The 19525-nt window shown below is 41.7% G+C and overlaps 1 protein-coding gene across 7 annotated transcripts in view; it reads right to left on the reverse strand.

The window, feature by feature from the left end:
* Positions 1-317: 317 nt before the first annotated feature.
* Positions 318-19525, reverse strand: part of ZNF475 (zinc finger protein 475) — a 57952-nt gene continuing 38744 nt past the window's right edge. For all 7 annotated transcript variants that reach the window (XM_059175760.1, XM_059175758.1, XM_059175757.1 and 4 more), the window contains 2 exons: positions 5090-5270; positions 318-2193 (listed from right to left, as the gene is read on the reverse strand). In XM_059175760.1, the coding sequence (XP_059031743.1) occupies positions 2042-2193; positions 5090-5264 (327 nt within the window). In that variant the 5' untranslated portion in view covers positions 5265-5270 and the 3' untranslated portion in view covers positions 318-2041. The remainder of the gene's footprint in view (positions 2194-5089; positions 5271-19525) is intronic.

Below are 19525 nucleotides of genomic sequence, written 5' to 3' on the forward strand. Positions count from 1 at the left end.
GTTGACTTGGAATTTTTTTTTTTTTTTTTTTTTTTTTGTCATGCTTTGAAAGAATGGCTATCAGAATGTCTTGTTAGGACCCCAATTGGCAACCCATTTCAAAGTTGAGGTCAGCATTTTCAGTGTATTTCCCCACTGGACTGCTCAACATCTGCGGAAGGCAGGGTGGCTTTTGAAAGAACTGTGCAAACTTGGGTTTTCACCTTTTCTGTTTAAGAGAAACCCTAACGGGCAGGCAAACAACAAGCATCCTAAAATCCCTACTTGCCTTAGTTACTTAGTGCTGGGTACAAAAAAAAAAGAAAAAGAAAAAAATCACACGTGGCGGATCATTTGTTTGCATGGTCCATTGAACCTGTGATGAGATGTAGCATACAGATAGCACGGGTACCTGAGGGAATCTGGGATTCCGGGAGTCACGAGTTTGCTTCCCTAGTCCATCCCTCTACTCAAGCCCAGTGTGACCTCGAGTTAGCTTGTTATCTATTTAAATACCATTCCTGAGACATAAAATAAAGAATAAAATAATTAGTGCCACCTCTCCTCCTAGCCTGATGTGAGATTTATTCGCATGGCAGTCTAAGGGGCTCTAAGCACAGAGGCTGATTGACGGTACACTAACTCCGGTATTAGATATTGTCAACCGTGCTAGTGAAATGAAGAACTAAACTATCAACAGGGTGTTAGATGCTATGTCTTTCTCAAGAGGATAATCTTCTTTGAGGGTACCTAAAGACTATTTTAAAAGTTAATCTCTTCTTCCTTTGTGACAAAAACAAAACAAAATAATAACGACTGATTAGTGCAATCAACATAACCTAACCTCTTCTAATTGGAGATGTGGGACTAAAATATTAGGTCCAACACATTTTGCTTGTATAATTTGGAGCTGACTGTGCTGTGTTAGGTCATGAATTCAAGGTCTGCAGCAACCCAGTGGATCCTGGATGGTTCTGAACTTCAGCCATAAAATGAACAAAGACCATAAGCAAAACTGCCAGGAGTCCAGGCAATGCAGCGCCGTCCAGGGGAGCAGAATTTCCTGGGCAGAGCACCTCCTGACCCTGGCCTCCTCCTGGGAGAGCCCCACCTCTATGAATGCACATTCAAGGTCTAAAATACAGAGCAGTTGCACAAGCCATTGCCCGGGCAGTGGGTGGGGAGGCATAGAACTTCCTGGCAGGCTTTTAGAGCTCAACAATAAAACACCTATAAGCCTCTCTGAGGCCACAGAGAACTCTCTGGACTTCTCCTATAGGAGGGAAGCGCTAACCTCCACCCACCCATGTGATGAATCACACTGTAGCAGTTTTCTGACATATGAGGCTGGCATCAATTCTGAAATTTCTCTGTAGCATTTCCCGCTCTTGGTAAGGGAGTAGGAGTTAGACATGATCCTAGTACTTTAACCCCTTAGCTCTTTTTTGAAAGTCTTTGCTATGCAATGATTTTATAGAGAAAAGAAGATTCCCAATCAACAGCTCAATTAAGAGCGTTTCCCTGGGTTGGAGGAAACCGGGAGTGGCACCTTATTTCAGAGAGCACAAGGGTGGGAAGGAATCCAGTTTTTCTGGAGACCAAGGAGTTGCCTGAAATCACCACCTGAACCCTCTTGTTCCCTGAAAAATAATAGGCCTTATTGTGAAATTCAAAAATCCTGCTCAGGAAGAAGAGAAGGGAAGAAAAACAGCAACAGTTGGCTCTGAAATTTCCTGGAGACAAAAATGCCAGCCCTGAGGAGTTGCAGCCCACTTGTAACTCTGCCCCACGGAGTGTGACGAGCCCTCCCTTCCCTTCACCACCGTGTGGCTGCGCGCAAGCACGCAGCTGCTCAGCAAATGCAGAGCGATGGCCCACCACGTCACGGTCATGGTCACGCTCCTGCCACAAGAACCCTGAGCAGGCTTCCCGCTCTAGACAACCTCCAGTGGTCTCCAGGGTTTCTTGTTTCCTTGCTTTACCCCCTTTCCCTCCGTCTCTCCATACCCCGATCTCTCTCAGAAGAATCTAAGTCCTGTAACACTTGTGCTGGGAGAGGGCTTTACTTGGCGGCTTTTGGTTTACAGGATCGTTGGTGAACAATCAGTCTGTCTGGCAGGAAGGTACGCCCACAAATATTACAGGGAACCAACTGGCTCAGGGCACTGGTCCAAGCAGCTTCATTTAAGGCATCAAGATCATAGAAACCTTTGGCTGGAAAGTTAAAGAAGAAAAAAAAAAAAAAAAAGAAAAAAAGAAAGAAAGAAAGAAAAGAAAAAGAAAAATGGTAAAACATGGATTAGTTTTTATTCTGGACAACTATACCCTACTTTTTATGGAAAATATTTTCAGGAAATACCTGTTGACTGAGGGTTTAGACAAATCATACTACTTTTGCCAAAAAAAAAAAAAAAAAAAAAAAAAAAGTACCACTCCCTCTTTCAAGAGTTGAGTAAAAAGTTAGCTATGAACCAGAGACTTTTTACTCCTTGGATTTTAAAAAGGGGAAGACATTGTTTTATGTGTTATGATATGCATTCTTCACTAATTATTAACATCTTTGCTTACACATTATTATCTTGTAAATACAACTTTTGGCCTTCTTTCAATTGACTCTAAATATAAACTTACAAAGGGAAAAGAACATGCATTTGTGTTTTCCTCTTCTGTAATCCTTCAGTGGAATGTTCTGAAAGGCCAAAACTGACAGTTCGGGGTGAATTTAGGATGAATAATATCCTAAAAATGTATCTTCTCGTCATGGCCATAAACTCAGAGACTCTTTAAATAATTAAAGCAAAGAATGCAAACAGAATAGTTAATCTGACGAAAAGAAGTGTCCTTAAGAAAACAACCAAGACATCTGAGAGATGTATAATCGTCATTGGCAGAGCATAGGAGAAAAGGCATATGGCTTTATTTTAGAAAAACAGTGTGGGATTTAGCTTTAATAAACCTTATTTAAATAGAATGGCTTTAGTACATTAAATTGACTGTGTCTTCGAATCGCCCAAAATAGGCCCCCCTAGGTGTAGCCAGGCACTCAAACCTAAATTGCATACTTTTCTTTTTATCATTTTCACATCAAATATTTCTTCATTAAAGCCCAGGCAATTCTCCTGTGACTCCCTCCTAATGGTTCACACAAGCATAGCAAACTTGAGATTCCTATCCCGCTACTCCTCATGTTCTTGATTTTACTCCACGGGAAGTTAAACTCCAGCAGAACTTCGTTTTTTCTCCTTCAGACAAACCCAGTATCTCTTTCCACGCAGGATACGAACGTGTATTTTGAGAGCTTTGAAAACTACTGAAAAGGGAATGGCACGGACTTTCTCCTTACTCATACGATGTAACATGGATTCAAAAATTCCAGAGTACCCGTTGGGTCTCACTGGGGAGGATTCATCGCATTACTAAAAGTTTTTGAGTAGGGCTTTGACTTTGGATCTGGAGGAAGGGTTGTCTGGACCCCATGACCACAGGAAGTCCATAGGGTGGGAATGGGAATTCTCTCAGCCTCGAGAGGAAAGGACACCTTCAGAAACAAAAACAGCATGGCACCCAGAGGACGACTGCAGGGAAGTACAGGGATAGGTCCCACCATTTCCATCTGGGGCCAGTAACAGACTATGGAATCCCTGAGGGCCTTCAAACCAGTCGTTTCTCTCTCCTCTTCTAGACTTGTGCAGAGAACGTGATAAAGTCAGAAGTGAAGAGAACAGATTTTTAACACCACACAGAATTGCTAGGAAGAGAGTTTCAGTGCGGTAAACCACGTCTTTGTGGGCAAATGCTCTCATTTCATGGATGGATGTGTTCACCTTGAACACTTTTCCCACCTGAATGATGGGTTCTCCTACTGTTGGCAAGGACTGTGAAGAGTCAGGTCCTGGCAGCCTCTAGAACTTTATCATGGCAACCTAGATTCCACTCTGTGGAAGTTAGAGAACTCTTCTGTGTCACATTTCTGACAAGAGTGCTCTGGACTCATTGATACTGAATGACTTGGAGGTACCCTCTAGTTAGGCAAATCTACAGTTACAGAAAGAGGATTAATGAATTGAATGGTAACTTTCTTAAAACCAAGAATGATTTTCCTTTGAGGGGATCTGCTGAGGAAGTGATGACAGTAGAAATAAGATGAGCGAGGCTGAGTTGGTCTGGCAAACATTTTCTGAACTACTTTGTTCTCGCCCCAAACGAGCAAACAAAGGCTCCATAAAGAGGCCGCACACAGCAGTTTACAGGGTTTCATTTGGCGTACGCCGTGCTGTACGAAGTATTAATTGCAAAATTTGGAAGATCTGGGCATTGCATATCAATTTCTGGATTTCCAGTTTCCTTTGTGTTAGCAAAAATATGCCCACATGGAGGGGCGCCTGCGTGGCTCAGTGGGGTAAGCTTCTGCCTTCGGCTCAGGTCGTGATCTCAGGGTCCTAGGGTGGAGCCTGACGTCAGGCTCTCTGCTTGGCCCGCCTGCCTCTCTGCCTGCTTATGATCTCTCTCTGTCAAATAAGTAAATAAAATCTTTTTTAAAAAATATGCCCACATGGGAATAAATTTCTTAAAGGTAACAGCAGGAAGCAGGTAGCAGTGATCTCCTTTAGAGAGAGTCAGCATTCTCCCACTCACCATGGTCCCCACCCTCTCTTTTGTCACATGTGGACCAATTTATTCATTTTGCACCCTGGCTGGTGGACCCTGCAAACTGTGAGTCTGCTATGCTGCTCTGTGAACACCAAGTCATAGTCATATTTGAAAACGTGTCTCTAGGTGCCCTCTAAGATTTTTTAAGCTTTGTGCTTCTTAAGTATGAAGTTTGATAATACATGAAAGTAGCTTTTGGGAAATACAGGGAGTGCCAGTGGGTCCCCTTCCTTGCCCAGTTTTGACAATAGTGGCTTTACGTCTTAGCGTCTGAGGCCCTTTGGTCAGGCATTCTAGAACTGTTTTTCCTATTTGGTTGTAATCAAGACAGTAAATGTTGCTGATTTCAGTTGTTTGAATAAGTAAGAAAGGAATACCTCTCCTCTAATAAGTTTGGAGAGAAAAGTCTCCCTTACACACTTAAGTCTTTTCTTCTTTTCTCTTTTTTTCAAAAACTTACCAGTAATGGTCCTGACTTCTGGTTTTTTAGGTTCGGGTCTCCTTAACTCTTTTGGTAACAAGTTGTTTTCATTATGCCACTTTTTCAGACATTGTGGTTCGTGGATGGCGATAGACTTTGTTCCATATTCACGACCACAAATGTAGCAGATAACTGTTGGTGGACGCCTTATCATTGTTGGCTACAGGGAATATAAAATATCTGTTAGACAAAGTGCAAGTGTAGAAATAACACTTTAAAATTATAATACATTCACATTAGCTAGATAATCACAGTTTTTAAAATTCCAACCAGTCAGGGAAACTGAAATATTTTTGGCGATTAAGAGAATAAACCACGTCATCTGAGTGGTTGGGAGTAGGGGAGAGGGTGTGGGTTTGGGAGGACGATAAGAAATTAAAAAGAGATGACCAGAATTCTACAGATTGGTACTTAATAAAATGTGTTTTCTCATTTAATAATTCTTGCTTACCTATCTTCTGGCCATTCTCCCTGCTAGGAGACTATGGAAATCAATTAGGTATGAATCATCTTTTCAATAACATCAGGTTCTAGTAGGCCAATATTCCTGAGAAGTAAAGTCATAAGTGTCATTGGAGAGTCTAGAGGAGACACTGTGTACCGTCCCACATTCCCTCACCTGAAAAACTTCCTGTGATTCTAGGTCTTTTTGACCTGGAACAGGCGCCACCCACAGGCAGGGCAGCTCATCTTTCACAAGTGGGAGTTGCTCGATAATGGCCACTTCACCAATCAGGCTGATTCCATGCAGTGTTCCAAGAGCGGGACTGCACCTCCCCTGCTCATTGCCACCCTATACAGACTTCCTTCTCTTCCCTGTCTTTCTCCCTCTACTTTACTGGGGTTTCCTGGGGTCACCTCCCCAATGAACTGCTTGAACTCGAGTTTTTTTTTCTTAGCATTTGTTTCTGAGAGAACTAAATCTATGGAAGAGTGAAGGATAAAATGGAATAGGGAGTTTCTGCTTCTGCCCAGGGTATAGAAAGTGACAAAAAAAGATTGCTCCCACCTAAGCAATAAGAACAAATCAGATAACTTCTGGAACTATAAGTTCTTAGTGTGTTGGAGAATCAAAGTTTCAAAGTACCTCAATGAACTAGAAGGACCACCTGAGTTTGAGAGTGCATCAGCCCGACCAAAAGAATATCTCCCAAGCTGTAACCTTACGTGAGTATGAGGCAGCAGGTGTCTGCCACAGAGAAAAGGCAGAACAGCTGAGTGAGAACCCTAGGGAAGGCAGGCATGCAGGAACTATCTACATAAGCCCTCCAACCCACCATGTCTTACACCAGGAACAGTAAGGCAGTGGGAGGTGGCAGTCTAACAAAGCAGAGAGACCCTCATCAATTCAAGAATGCAGGTCCTGCCTAAATCTGAAGGTAGAGCTGGAGAATTAGACCTTGCACAGGGTACCGGATAAGAACAATCTACTGCTGATGGGAAGGGTGGGAACTAAAGGTGGGGGGTGGGGGCGACTTCCTCTGTGTTGTGTGCATGAAGGGTCTGCAGCAGCCCAAGGGTGCAGCAGGAGAACAGGGAAGAGCCTTGTAAGTACAAGGCAGGGGTGTCTTACCACTGGGGGAGTTTAAAGCCTATAGTGCTTTCAGCTTACCTAAAGCAAGGACTGAACACTGGAAATAGATGGTCACAGAATTCTTAGATTTTTTCTGAAACTAATCTTTTAAACACAGACTGTGATATGTTAAATGTGCAAATTTTAATCTCTACAGTAATCACAAACCACAAGCACATGCAAAGAGGCAGAACTAAAAATTCAACATGGCGGGGGGTGCCTGGTGGCTCAGTGGGTTAAGCCTCTCCCTTCGGCTCAGGTCATGATCTCAGGGTCCTGGGATAGAGCCCTGCATCAGGCTCTCTGCTCGGCGGGTAGCCTGCTTCCCCCTCTCGGCCTGCCTCTCAAAAAGAGAGTTGTGATCTCTTTTTCTCTGTCAAATAAATAAATAAAATCTTAAAAAAAAAATTCAACATGGGACATAGAATATCAGGGAAAAAAAGGTAAGTTAACCACTTGTCAGAGAAAGATAGGAAAGAAGGAATCAACCAACCAACAAACAAACAAGGACAAGAGGAATAGAATTAAAACACTAAGGTGATAGGCGTGCCTGGGTGGCTCAGTGGGTTAAAGCCTCTGCCTTTGGTTCAGGTCATGGTCCCAAGGTCCTGGGATAGAGCCCCGCATTGGGCTCTCTGCTCAGCAGGGAGCCTGCTTCCCTCTCTCTCTCTGTGCTTGCCCCTCTGCCTACTTGTGATCTCTGTCTGTCAAATAAATAAATAAATAAGAAATCTTTAAAAAAAAAAAACCACTAAAGTGATAGATTGACACTTAAATATATCAATAATTGCAGTAAATATAAACAGACTAAAGAATATAATTAAAAGGTATGGATTGACAAACTAGATTAAAGAAAAAGCTATAGATGAAAAACCCAACTATATATTGTTTACAAGAAACATGTTGTATGAATAAAGACACAATCAGATTACAAGCAGTAGGATGGGGAAGAAGTTTCATGTAAACACTAAGCAGAAGAAGGTGAGTATGGCTCTATTAGTAACACATAAATGAAATGCAAAGGTTGCAAATGTTTCTTCCAGTTGTAAAGATCAGGGAAGCCTGAAGGAAGTAGCATTTGAAGAATGCGTGGAGTTTGGATCACAAAAGGTGTTGGAGACAGGAAGCAGCATGAGCAGAGTCTCAGGGACAGGAACCCGATGAGTAGAGAAAAGAGCAACCAATATAAAATACTTACATTAATAATAAGAAATAGTTGCCCAGTGATAAGTGTGGTCTTGAGAACTATCATCAGATAGTTTGGCTTCAGGCATGTTATCAACAACCATGAATGCCATACTAAGATCTGGATTTGTTTTCTAAGTGGTAGGAAGCTATTTAGCAGGGGAATGACCTATAATTGCATTTCTCGAAAATTAGTTTGGCAATAATGTATCTCAAAGGGCTGTGCTGGCAGCATATCTACGAAAACTTGAGCATCCACAGAAATCACGGATCTAAGAGAACATCAGTTGGCGATGTCACTTGAGGAAAAGGGGAAACCTGGAAAGGCAGGTTAGGGAAGGAGGAAAAAAGTGGAATCTGTTCTGGACCTGTTGCATTTGATATCATAGTAGAACTCAAACATAAGTCCAGCCAAAACAGCAAATAGAGGCCTGTCATTTAGAATTCATGGGTTTCAGAGCTATGCACACAGAGACGATGTCTAAAACCATGAAAATTTCCAGAAAAGGAGCAGATAGAGTATGTACGGAGGGAAAGTCCTGAGAGAATATCTACAACAAAGAGATCGGGCAAAGGAAGTCACAGCCTGGAAAGACAAAGGTTCAAGTTCGTAATTAAAGAAACAGGGCATGGAGACAAAAGATTCAGTTCAGAATTCTGGAAACACTTCTGGTTTCCAGAAAGGCGGTGTCATTGCTTCTGTGCCGTGCCACAGGGAGTAATGGGGTCTTGAGAAAAGTCGCTAGATTTGGTTGCCGACAGATTACGTACCAGTGAGTTTTCAGAGTTGAGCTCCAATGGAGGGATAAGGGTAAAAACGAAACTGTTTAAAGTTAAGATCAAGGAAAAGAGAAATATACTTTCAAACAGTTTGCAGAAGGGAAATTTGAGACATCAGTAGAGTTGAAGAAAGATCTGTTTTGGGGACACCTGGGTGGCAAAGTTAGTTAAGCCTCTGACTCCCAGTTTCTGTTCAGGACCTTATCTCAGGATCATGAGATCGAGCCCCACATCAGGCTCTGCTTTTAGCAAGGATCTGCTTGAGATTCTTTCTCTCTTTCCGCTCCTCTCCCCTGCTCTCTCTTTCTCTCTAAAATAAATAAATCTTAAGAAAAAAAAAAGAAAAGCTCTGTTTGGTTGTTGTTTTCGGGGTAGAGGTATCTCAGGCAGAGAGCAGGTTAGGACTGAGAGAAGAAGGCTAAGTATGGGAATGTCTCAGAGGAGGTAGGAGGAGATGTGATCCTCAGAGGTAATTAGAGATGTTAGCCTCCGATGACAAGGAGAAAAAAGAGAGAGAGATTGATTGTCAAGAAGTGAGGCACAGGGGCGCCTGGGTGGCTCAGTGGGTTAAAGCCTCTGCCTTCGGCTCAGGTCATGATCTCAGGGTCCTGGGATCGAGCCCCTCATCGGGCTCTCTGCTCAGTAGGGAGCCTGCTTCCTCCTCTCTCTCTGCCTGCCTCTCTGCCTACTTGTGATCTCTATCTGTCAAATAAGAAAAAATATTAAAAAAAAGAAGTGAGGCACAAGAAGGAGCTCCTATGGGATGACTTTAGTCTTCTAACCGTGAGGCAAACCATCTTCAGAGAACGAACAGATTCAGATTCTGGGAAACAGAACAGCAAAAATTATGGGGGTTTTTGCAAAAACAAACTGAGATTCTCTTGGCACCATGGAGAATGTAATACTGATAGTGACTCAATTAGGGAAGACTACTAAGACCCAGTTAGGTTGAGCTGCAAAAAAACTTCAGTAGAATGAAAAGACATTTTCCAGTGTTTGTAAGCAGCACGGGGTGACATGAAAGCAGAAACAAATTAAATTGATGGTGTGGTTTCCTTTGGGGATATAAGACACCATAAAATGTGTGCATGTTTGAGAGGCAACTAGCTTTTTACAAAGGTGAATGGGGGTTACACCTGCAGCGTGAGGAGACAGAGCAAAATCACAGTAAGAAGAAAACACGTTTCTGGTTTCTGCATACCCAAACAGAAACGACGATTCTAGAGGAGTAAAGCCACTAAGACACAGCAAGCAAAACAGAAAATGGCGTTACTCCTGAGATGATCCATTTTCTGAAAGATACACGTTATTTGCTAGAGGGGAGATGGGTGAGGGATGAGCGAAATAAGGTAAAGGGGATTCAGAGGTACCAACTCCCAGTTATAAAATACGTAAGTCATGGGAATGAGAAGTACAGGTAGGGAGCACGGTCAGCGATATCGTAGTAACATTGTATTGTGGCAGATAGTAACTACACTGGCCTGGGGTAAGCAGTGGGAATTTACAGAATTGTCCGATCACTATGTTGCACACCTGAAACTAATATAGCATGGTATAATATTGTATGCTGACTAGACTTCGATAATTTAAAAAAGGATAATTTTAAAAATATTTTAATTAATTAATTAATTAATTAATCAATTAGAGAGAAAGAGAATGGGGGGGAAGGGCAGAGGGAGAGAGAATCACAAGGAACCTCTCAGCTCCATGCAGAGCCCAATCTGAGGCTCAATTTCATGACCCTGAGATCATAACCTGAGCCAAAACCAAGAGCCGGATGCTTAACGGACTGAGCCTCCCCGGAGCCCCCAAAGTATCATTTTTTAAAAAGCACATTATTTGAAGTAGAATATTTTTCTTCTATTATTCTATGCTGAAGTATGCCAGTAAACTACATTCATCAAAAAATGCCTACATCGTGTTTAGTCTTCTTTTTTATTTGCTGTGTAACAGGATCTAATGTCTGAAAAGTGACTTTAAAAATATCTGGCAAATTTGAGACCTAAGAGAAAGGCTAAAGCAGAAGCAGTAATTTTCAAAATATCCATTAGTTTCTTACTATTTTTTACAGATTCATTTACTTGAAGATTAATTAAATACAGGCTTTTTAAAGTTTAATATGAGAAGCTCGCCTTTTTACTTTGCGAATAATGAATATTAATATTCCATATGGAAAGTATGAGCCAAATCCAGTATTTAACCAAGCATACAAGCCGGATAAATGGCACGGGTCATTAATGGAGACGTTCATGTCACATTGTCAGGTTTCTTTTGGAAGGAAAAATTAGAAGAAAACAGGCAGATCCAGAGGCCAGATGATATGCACAAAATAACTTAAAGGGATGTGGGAGAAAATTAATACCATAAAAAGGCTAAGATGTTCTATATTATATTTTCCAAAGCTTGGTCCATGCTCTATATTTGTGGTTGAACTGTAGTTGAACCTGCAACACACTCCATATTCTTAGGTTTTAACATTTTACTCCTAAGCCTGCTCCAGAGAAGTGTAAGCAACCCAGAACACAGCTGAAGAGAAAAATGCATCCCCTCGGGGTGGAATGGGAGATAAGAGAACCTCTTTTACTTTTCATTAATGTCACCATTGTCCGTTGGAAACTTACAAAGAGAGCGGAAAAAGTTCCATCCCCTGGTCCCCGCCACCCCCCCACCCCACCAGTTTGTTCTTCAGCCTCTTTTCTCTGGTGTTTTGAGCTGGTTGGGGGTGGGGGGACGATGGAGCGCGGAGGGGGGCGGTCAGCGCCCCAGGGGAAGAAGAAAGGGCACAGGGTCTGTGTGCCAGGACAAGACACAGCCCAGCTAAGCAAGGCAGGCAGGCACACTGAGGCTTTGCCGGGGCGCAGCTCGGGGGTTGTCTACCTGGGGTCTTTCCAGGACCACGGATTCCAGGAAACCATAATCAAAGGCAGGCAAAGAGGAAGCCGATAAAAGTTCCAGCAGAGCAAATGGTTAGATCAACAATTTTCCTGTCAACATTTCAGATATTCTTGGGGTGAGGTGTTAATTTTTTAACATTAAGGTAAAAGAATTTTTTAAGAAGTTAATCCCTGATTCTGTGGAATTGTTTTATGGTGGGGAAAGGAGGGAGGAAGTTTATTAAGGGCTCATCACAAATTTGCTTTTGCTTCCTGATTTCCTGAGAAAGTCTACTAAGGCTGGAGATGGACAGAGGGCATCGAGCCCTTCAGGGAAAGCTTTCGCATGTGTGTATTTCTTTTAACTTGAATCCACTAACTTTCATATGTTTCCAATCATTTTGCTGGCTACCATTGGCATTATCATTTTATTTTCCATGCAGTGTTTTTTTTCTTCTTCTTCTTTTTGCTATGTCTTTTCTCTACTGAGAACACTTCATGTTTCATCTTTCGGGCCAGGACTATGCATGGCAAAGGAAAGTGGACATTTAACAACTTTCCTGAGTCACTGTGGGGGAATGACTGGTCATCCACGTATTACTTTTATAGTTTAAAATAAGTAGCAATCACAACAAATGTTGGTGAGGATGCAGAGAAAGGGGAACCCTCTCTCTCTTTTTTTTTTAAGATTTTATTTATTTGACAGAGATCACAAGTAGGCAGAGAGGCGGGCAGAGAGAGAGGAGGAAGCAGGCTCCCTGCCAGGTAGAGAGCCCGATGTGGGGCTCAACCCCAGGACCCTGGGATCATGACCTGAGCTGAAGGCAGAGGCTTTAACCCACTAAGCCACCCAGGGAACCCCAGGGGGAACCCTCTTACACTGTTGGTGGGAATGCAAACTGGTGCTGCCACCATGAAAAACAGTATGGAGGTTCCTCAAGAAGTTAAAAATAGAGCTACTCTATGGCACAGAAATTGTGCTACTGGGTATTTATCCAAAGAATACAAACACTCTAGTTCAGTACATGCACCCCGATGTTTAGCAGCATTATCTACAGTAGTCACACTATGAAAGAAGCCCAGATGCCCATTAATAGACAAATGGATAAAAACTCGTATAGTATATACAATAGAACATTACTCAGCCATCACAAAGAATGAAATCTTGCCATTTGCAGTGACATGGAGGGAGCTAGAGATCATAACACTCAGTGAAGTCGGTTAGAGAAAGACAAATACCCTGTGATTTCACTCATAAGTGAAATTTAAGAAACAAAACAAAAGAGCAAGGGAAAAAAGAGACAGAGACAAGCCAAGAAACAGACTCTTAACCCTAGAGAACACATTGATGGTTACCAGAGCGGAAGGGCATGGGTGAAATCGATTTCATCATGAAATCGGTGATAGGGATTAAAGAGCGTTCTTGTCATCATGAGCACTGGGTAATGTAGGGAAATGCCGAATCTCTATAATGTACACTTGAAACTAATGTAATACTGTAGGTTAACTACCCTAGAATTAAAATAAGATTAAAATAAAATAAAATATAAATAGCTGTGGAATACCACCATCTAAGCGATGGAAACAGAACAAGGACCAACAAGGTGCGTGTTTTGGCATGAAACAAGGTATTAACAGAAGAAGAATGGAAAAAGGTCCTAAAATCCTAGACTAGGAAATCTATTTCAAAAGCTTCCAACAGCTCCCAGTGATCTCCCTGACAGTTCAGGCTGAAAGGAAACCCAGTAAACAGCACAACTCAGTTGCAATAGAGCTTGTAGAAGGAAGTAGAACAACTGGTTGAGGGGGAGACATATGCCTAATGGTAAGTAACGAAAGAGATACTGATAAGTATAATCAAAGTCATTACTAGCAATTTTGCAAAAGATCAGAAAAACTCTACATTTTGTCCTTCCTTATGCTAATCCCACAACAAAAACTAAGTAATGATAATGTGAAATTATATTTGTGTGATATCATTCCTACATTAGGGGAACATAACCAACCCAGCAAGGTAGCTTTTTGGAGATTTGTGGTGAAATAGAGATTAGTGATGCTCGTGGGGGCAATAGACCCCTTTGAAGATCTAATGAGTTATATGGCCATCTCTCCAGAATAATAATTTCCATGGATAAAGAATTAGGGGTATGATTTTGAACAACTGGTGGACTCTGTAAAGCCCAACCATTACCCCCAGGAAGTGAGTTCTTGGGCCTTTAGTCGAAGCAAACCTTTTTTATTCCCCCCAATAGATGCTTCTTTGTGTGAGGAACCATTTGGCACCATTTAATGCCTCAAAATGCCTCAAAAAAGGGCTGAGTTGAAGCAAGAACTTATGAGATACACCACGTCTGGCTTTAGGATGATCTTCAGTCCTGCTTTGCCTAAAACAGTCCCTGTGATGCCGGTTGTCTTGACAATTAACAATAGCTCCTCTTGAATTCTCTAAGATGCCCCCGTTTGGTTAACAAATTATGTAATCACTCTACTTCTGATCCCTTTTGGAAAACATGATTTAATAAAACAGAAGCAATCAAGAGATGAAACGACCAAACAAGCTCAGAAATCTCAAAGCCATGACTCTAAGACTGGCTTTGACCTTGGAAATTGGGGGTTTGAGAAGAGAATGAAGAAAAGAACATTCCTCAACATATAAAAATACTTACCAAAATTTGAGAAAGGAAGGAGAGGGGCCAAGATGTTAACGATACTAAATTCTTTACTGTCATGACAAATAGCCACTTCAAACAGTATAAAATTAAAACCCAGAGTTACACGTTTTTTTTCAAATCTGGTATTATCTTTGTTTTTTAACTGCAGCGGGTCCTTTAAAAATGAATATTTTTTTAAAGATTTTATTTATTTATTTGACACAGAGAGAGGGATCACAAGTAGGTAGAGAGGCAGGCAGAGAGGGGGGGGGAGGCAGGCTCCCTGCTGAGCAAAGAGCCCGATGTGGGCCTTGATCCCAGGACCCTGAGATCATGACCTGAGCTGAAAGCAGAGGCTTTAACCCACTGAGCCACCCAGGCACCCTAAAAATGAATACTCTTTAGTGAAGAAATATTTATCTGAAATTCAGCAATACCATCACCATCTCTTTGGTTTCTTTCTGTCAAAATCAAGTAAAATTAAATATAGTATCTCTATTTTTTCCTTTACTAATATCTGTATTAATAACTTAGTCATGACTACCTTAGTCCCATGAAAACATCTGCGTGCCTGTTTATTTATATATGTTTGTGCACAGAGAGAGATTCCTGGAATAATAATCACTTAGGTCAAACAAAAAGGAGCTTGGAACAATTTTTATGCCAACGTTTGTACTTTACTAGTGGCTTTAATTTTTTTATAATAAACATGTGTCATTTTTATAAGAATAATAAAATAAGAAGAATATCAACTCCAGGGTCAAAACTTCAGTTGGAATTAGGTAATCCAATTAGTCCTAAATGGAAAAATCAAGTGGAGTCCAACACACTTTCTGAACATTCCTTAAATAACTGATAAAAGATGGTATAATCAAGCCTGTGTATATAATCCAATCTAGTGTTGTTGTCATCAGTTAGTAACTGGACCTAGAATTAATGTTATAAATGAGTAGTTTTGCATAGCATAAAATAAAACTGTAATGCAAAATGAAAATATTTACAGTATCTTAAATTACATTATTCCAATAGTACCATTTTATTTTGTCAGCCGTTCATAGTTGGACATACATCAGTCACATGTTTATATGACATAACTTAATTGAAGCCCTAGAATTTTACTCCATTACTTTAAAAAGTGATAAAAAGGCCTGGAAAAAAAAATCTGAAGACAGAATTTAGCATGAGTTTGTTTCCACCTAAGATAATCTAAATACAGCACTTCCAGATATTTTCATTTTTTTCAGCCTCGGTTGTCTGATCTGGTAGCGTTAGCCCAAGTATGATTTCAGAAATAGCTAAGTGGGACCGTATGGTATTAGCCATCTTATGCTGAAAAGTGGCAGCCAAAGAGATAATCTGGGGGGATGGATGGATTGAACCATCCCCTGGGTCCTCTGTTGTCCAATTGTGGCTGGACTGACAAATCAACATAGAATTTTCAGCCTCCCAGGTCCCCCACTCTCGTCTCTGCACTTGACTATGTTTTGTGCAGACTTGGTGTGTCTGATGTGGTATCCAGAATTTCTGTGGTTTTCCGTGGCTACAGAAGAAAGGCTAACATTTCATGTTGATTTCACTCATGCCAACCTTAGACCTATGAAACAGGTCTACTAGCCACACCAAACTCAACACCAGACCTGAAGCTAGAGCCAACAGTCCTCAACTTTTCCTACCTTCATGACTTTACTCATCTGCTCCTTCCAGCAATAAATGTTTAAATGGAGGATAGCATCTTCCTGTGCTGGAGGTTATGTGGCATGCCAATCCTTAGCTTTCTTTAGTAATGGAGACTAGCATATCAACTACTTGTTCAATTAGAAGGAAAAATTGGTTAAGTGCCATGATAGACAGAGCCCCACAGGAGCCTGCCATAGGAAGGAAGGAAGGAAGGGTTTTGGCCAGAAGCTAGTAAAGTGGGCTGTTGAATAGGTAGAACTGTTCAACAACTGTTTAATATTACTGTAGTCAGTTAATTTGAGCACGTTAAAGTCGGTCATGAAGACTGATTAGAGAGAGTATGAGAGCAAGGACCAGTCTATTCAAAATAGGCACACTGAAAGCTTGGCACATCTTCAAAGCATCCTGCCACCTTTCCACTTTGGTCCTGACCCCAGACTCCACCTGCCTGCCACAAGAAGCTAGCCACGCCTCAGGCGCTGGGGCATGATTGGACAGAAGAGACCTGCAGCCAGTACTTTCTCTGCCAACTGAGTGGCATCAGCCACAACTAAGACACAGTGCTGTTTGGGATGTCAGACAGAGGGAGGGCAATGAGAAAAGTAATGAAAAGTGTCTTGATTGTACTGAGACCTGAGTGTAAGGATGAGGACCTCATCCTTTTGAGGCAGAATCAGATGAAGGCATGGCTCACGTTGGGGCATTTGATACTTGTCACAGATTAAACCATCTTGATTTCTTTCTTGTTGAGAAAACGCAGAAAGATTTTGCCTTCCCTGAAGTAGAAAGCATTCTTAAGTGATAATAAAAGCAGTAAGGCACATATTGTGATGAGCACTGGGTGTTATATGCAGCTAATGAATCGTTGAGCACTACATCAAAAACTAATGATATATTAGTATAGTATTATTATACTAATATTAGTATTAGTATAAGCTGGCTAACTGAACATAATAAAAAAATTTTTTAAGAAAAAAAAATAAGGCAACTGAAAACACCTGTAAATAGATAAAGTATCACACTGCCATGGCATGGACTTAGCAATAAGTACCACTGTTGTTTGTACCACTGTGGATAGCCCTCAGAGCCATGAGGCTGATATCTCATGAGCCATGAGACATGAAGAGCCCATTGCTGCCGGATTCCAGGGAGAGAAAATCCGCACGAAGCTGTGGTGCTTAAAAATCAAATCAGGGGTCTCCAGGAGGTAGAAGCAAGAATGAAGGGTATAAGGAATCTTCGGGGTGATGAAAATGTTCTGTGTCTTGATTACGGTGGTGATGTAACAGGTATATAAAACTGTCAAAACCCATTGAGTTGCGTGAGTTTCATGAACGTAGTTTATTGTTTGTCTTTCATTCCTCAGTAAAGGTTAAAAACCACTCACGCAGACCTCGTTTGGGGGAGCACTTTGCTTTGTGGTGACCACGGATTGCAGTCAATTTCAAGTCAGCAGTACACCCCATCAGAGGAAATCACAGAATCAAATGATGTATTTTAGAGCGACGTTTGCCGGGCACTAGAGACTATTGTTAAGATGTCTAGGTTTGCACGCTTTTAATTTGTCTCCCAAGAAATTCTTGAAAAGAGAAAAAAAAAATATCACGGAAGAAAAATGAAAAAAGAAAAAGAACTAGAGAGAATTAGAAAACATTTTATTGAGTACCCCCCCCACCCTGAACATCAACATTTTTAAGAGGGACAATGCACTGGGGAGCAGCAACCCCATTCACATATAATTTCATTCAGGAAAGTCCAATTCTAGACTGTCAGGCCCTTGCTCTGGGGCAGGGATGAGTAGTTTGAAAGTAGGGCTATTCCCCCGTGCCCATATGTGTGGCATCTGGTCTGTTGAGAACATCACTCATGCCAGTTTCTATCTTCTAGTAAAAGGAACTTCGAAGTCCTTAAGTATATGAGTGTGTGTGTGTGAGAGAGAGAGAGAGAGAAAGAGAGAGTCAGAGAGAGAGAGAGTGCACAAAGGACACAGGTCAGTTCAGTCACTTTCCGCAGGTGATGTCAGGGATATCCAAAGGCGTTCTTTGCTTCAAACTATCCATGCCTTTGCATTTCCTTTGGCTATGTCCTTGACCTCCTTGCAGCCTACAGTTATCATCTCTCGGTTCATTCCCCTCAAGAGGAAAGAGAGAGAGTCCTGAGAGCTTTGGTTCTAGAAGGCCACTAGAGAACAGACGAAGCCTCCCACGTTTGTGCACTGGGAAGCAGACGTTTGCTGGATTTCTTTGCCATCATGAAAGCTGTTGGCCTGTTCCTTTTGAGGAGGTCATTTAAGTGGGGCTGTGCCGAAGCAACCACATCAAAATGGAAAAGATGTCATTTTATGGCCAAAAATGTATGTAAATAAAATGCCTGCCTTTTTCCTCTAAGGAACATGCTTCATGCGTTACTTGGAAATGAAACTAAAAATGCAGTAAGTTTAATTGCCCTTTTTTATTTTTATTTTTTAAAGATTTTCTTATTTACTTGAGAAAGGAAGAGACAGAGGGAGAGTACAAAAGAAGAGTAAGAGTGAGAGGCAGACTCCCCATTGAGCAGAGAGCCCAACGTGGGGCTTGATCCCAGGACCCTGAGGATCATGACCTGAGCTGAAGGCAGACTCTTAACCAAGGTTAAGAGTGCCCTGGGTGTCCCTATTGTCCTTTTTTTAAGGTTACATCATAACATCCCTGCATCAAAACAGCCATATGTCCTGTGTCCATTTGGGGACGTTCATTAACCTGAGAGTCAAAGAGGAATCAAGGAACCCAGAGGTGAGAACATCCTGAAAAAAGAAACAATCTCCATCGGTCTAAACCAGGACTTTGATAAGTACATTAGAGAAAGGTGCCCCACCTTAACATGTTTTCAAACCATCTGGTTGTGATCATTAATCTGTAATGGTAGAAATAACAAGATGCAAAATTAAAAAGTACTGACCATGGGAGGGATAAGCATGGCAATCTTGCCTGTCTCAAGACTTGGCCATAGACCATTAGTCTATATGTTGACGTGTACTTTGTTTCTGGGAGTGGGACTGGAAATGAGCACAGTATGGCTAGTCTGTCAATATCTGGGTTTCATCAGCTTTTTTTCAACTTTACAAAAGCCAGGAGAGCATTGAGGTTCTAAATATTGATACCGAAGTCGCACTGTGAACAGAAAGCACCCAGAGACACCTCCTAAAAGCACAGGCTTTTGGAAGATTGAGACCTACCCTATGTGGAAATGCATCTGGAGGAATGGGCTGTCTGTCTGGAGGTGATTCGAGGTAGCCCAGATACTGTTGCTCAGGAAGAATCTTCTGGTTACAGGCCAGGTGCCAGACACCATGCTGGTCCCAATAGTTGGGATAACCATACTTCATTCCCTACCTTTTCTTGGGAAATATATTTTCACTTTCTTCTGAGCTCTTTCTCCAGGACAGTAGGTCAGGTGGACAGGTCCCTCTGTGGCATGCCCGAGACCCACTCCGTGTGAAGTTAGTCAAAAGCAGAGTCTGGGTGACAAAGGAGCCCACTGAGTGGAGGAAGCATTTTTTAACCTTTTCACCCACTAATATGTTTAAACTCAGACTCTAAGTTCTAAAAACTACTCTCCAGATTGTGGAATCTCTCTAGGGTCCTGTACTTTCTGTAGCCCTGTAAAATTCTTAGGTTTGGCTCCTGGATGTTTGACT

Source organism: Mustela lutreola, chromosome 5, assembly GCF_030435805.1.
Source record: "Mustela lutreola isolate mMusLut2 chromosome 5, mMusLut2.pri, whole genome shotgun sequence".
Taxonomy (NCBI): domain Eukaryota; kingdom Metazoa; phylum Chordata; class Mammalia; order Carnivora; family Mustelidae; genus Mustela; species Mustela lutreola.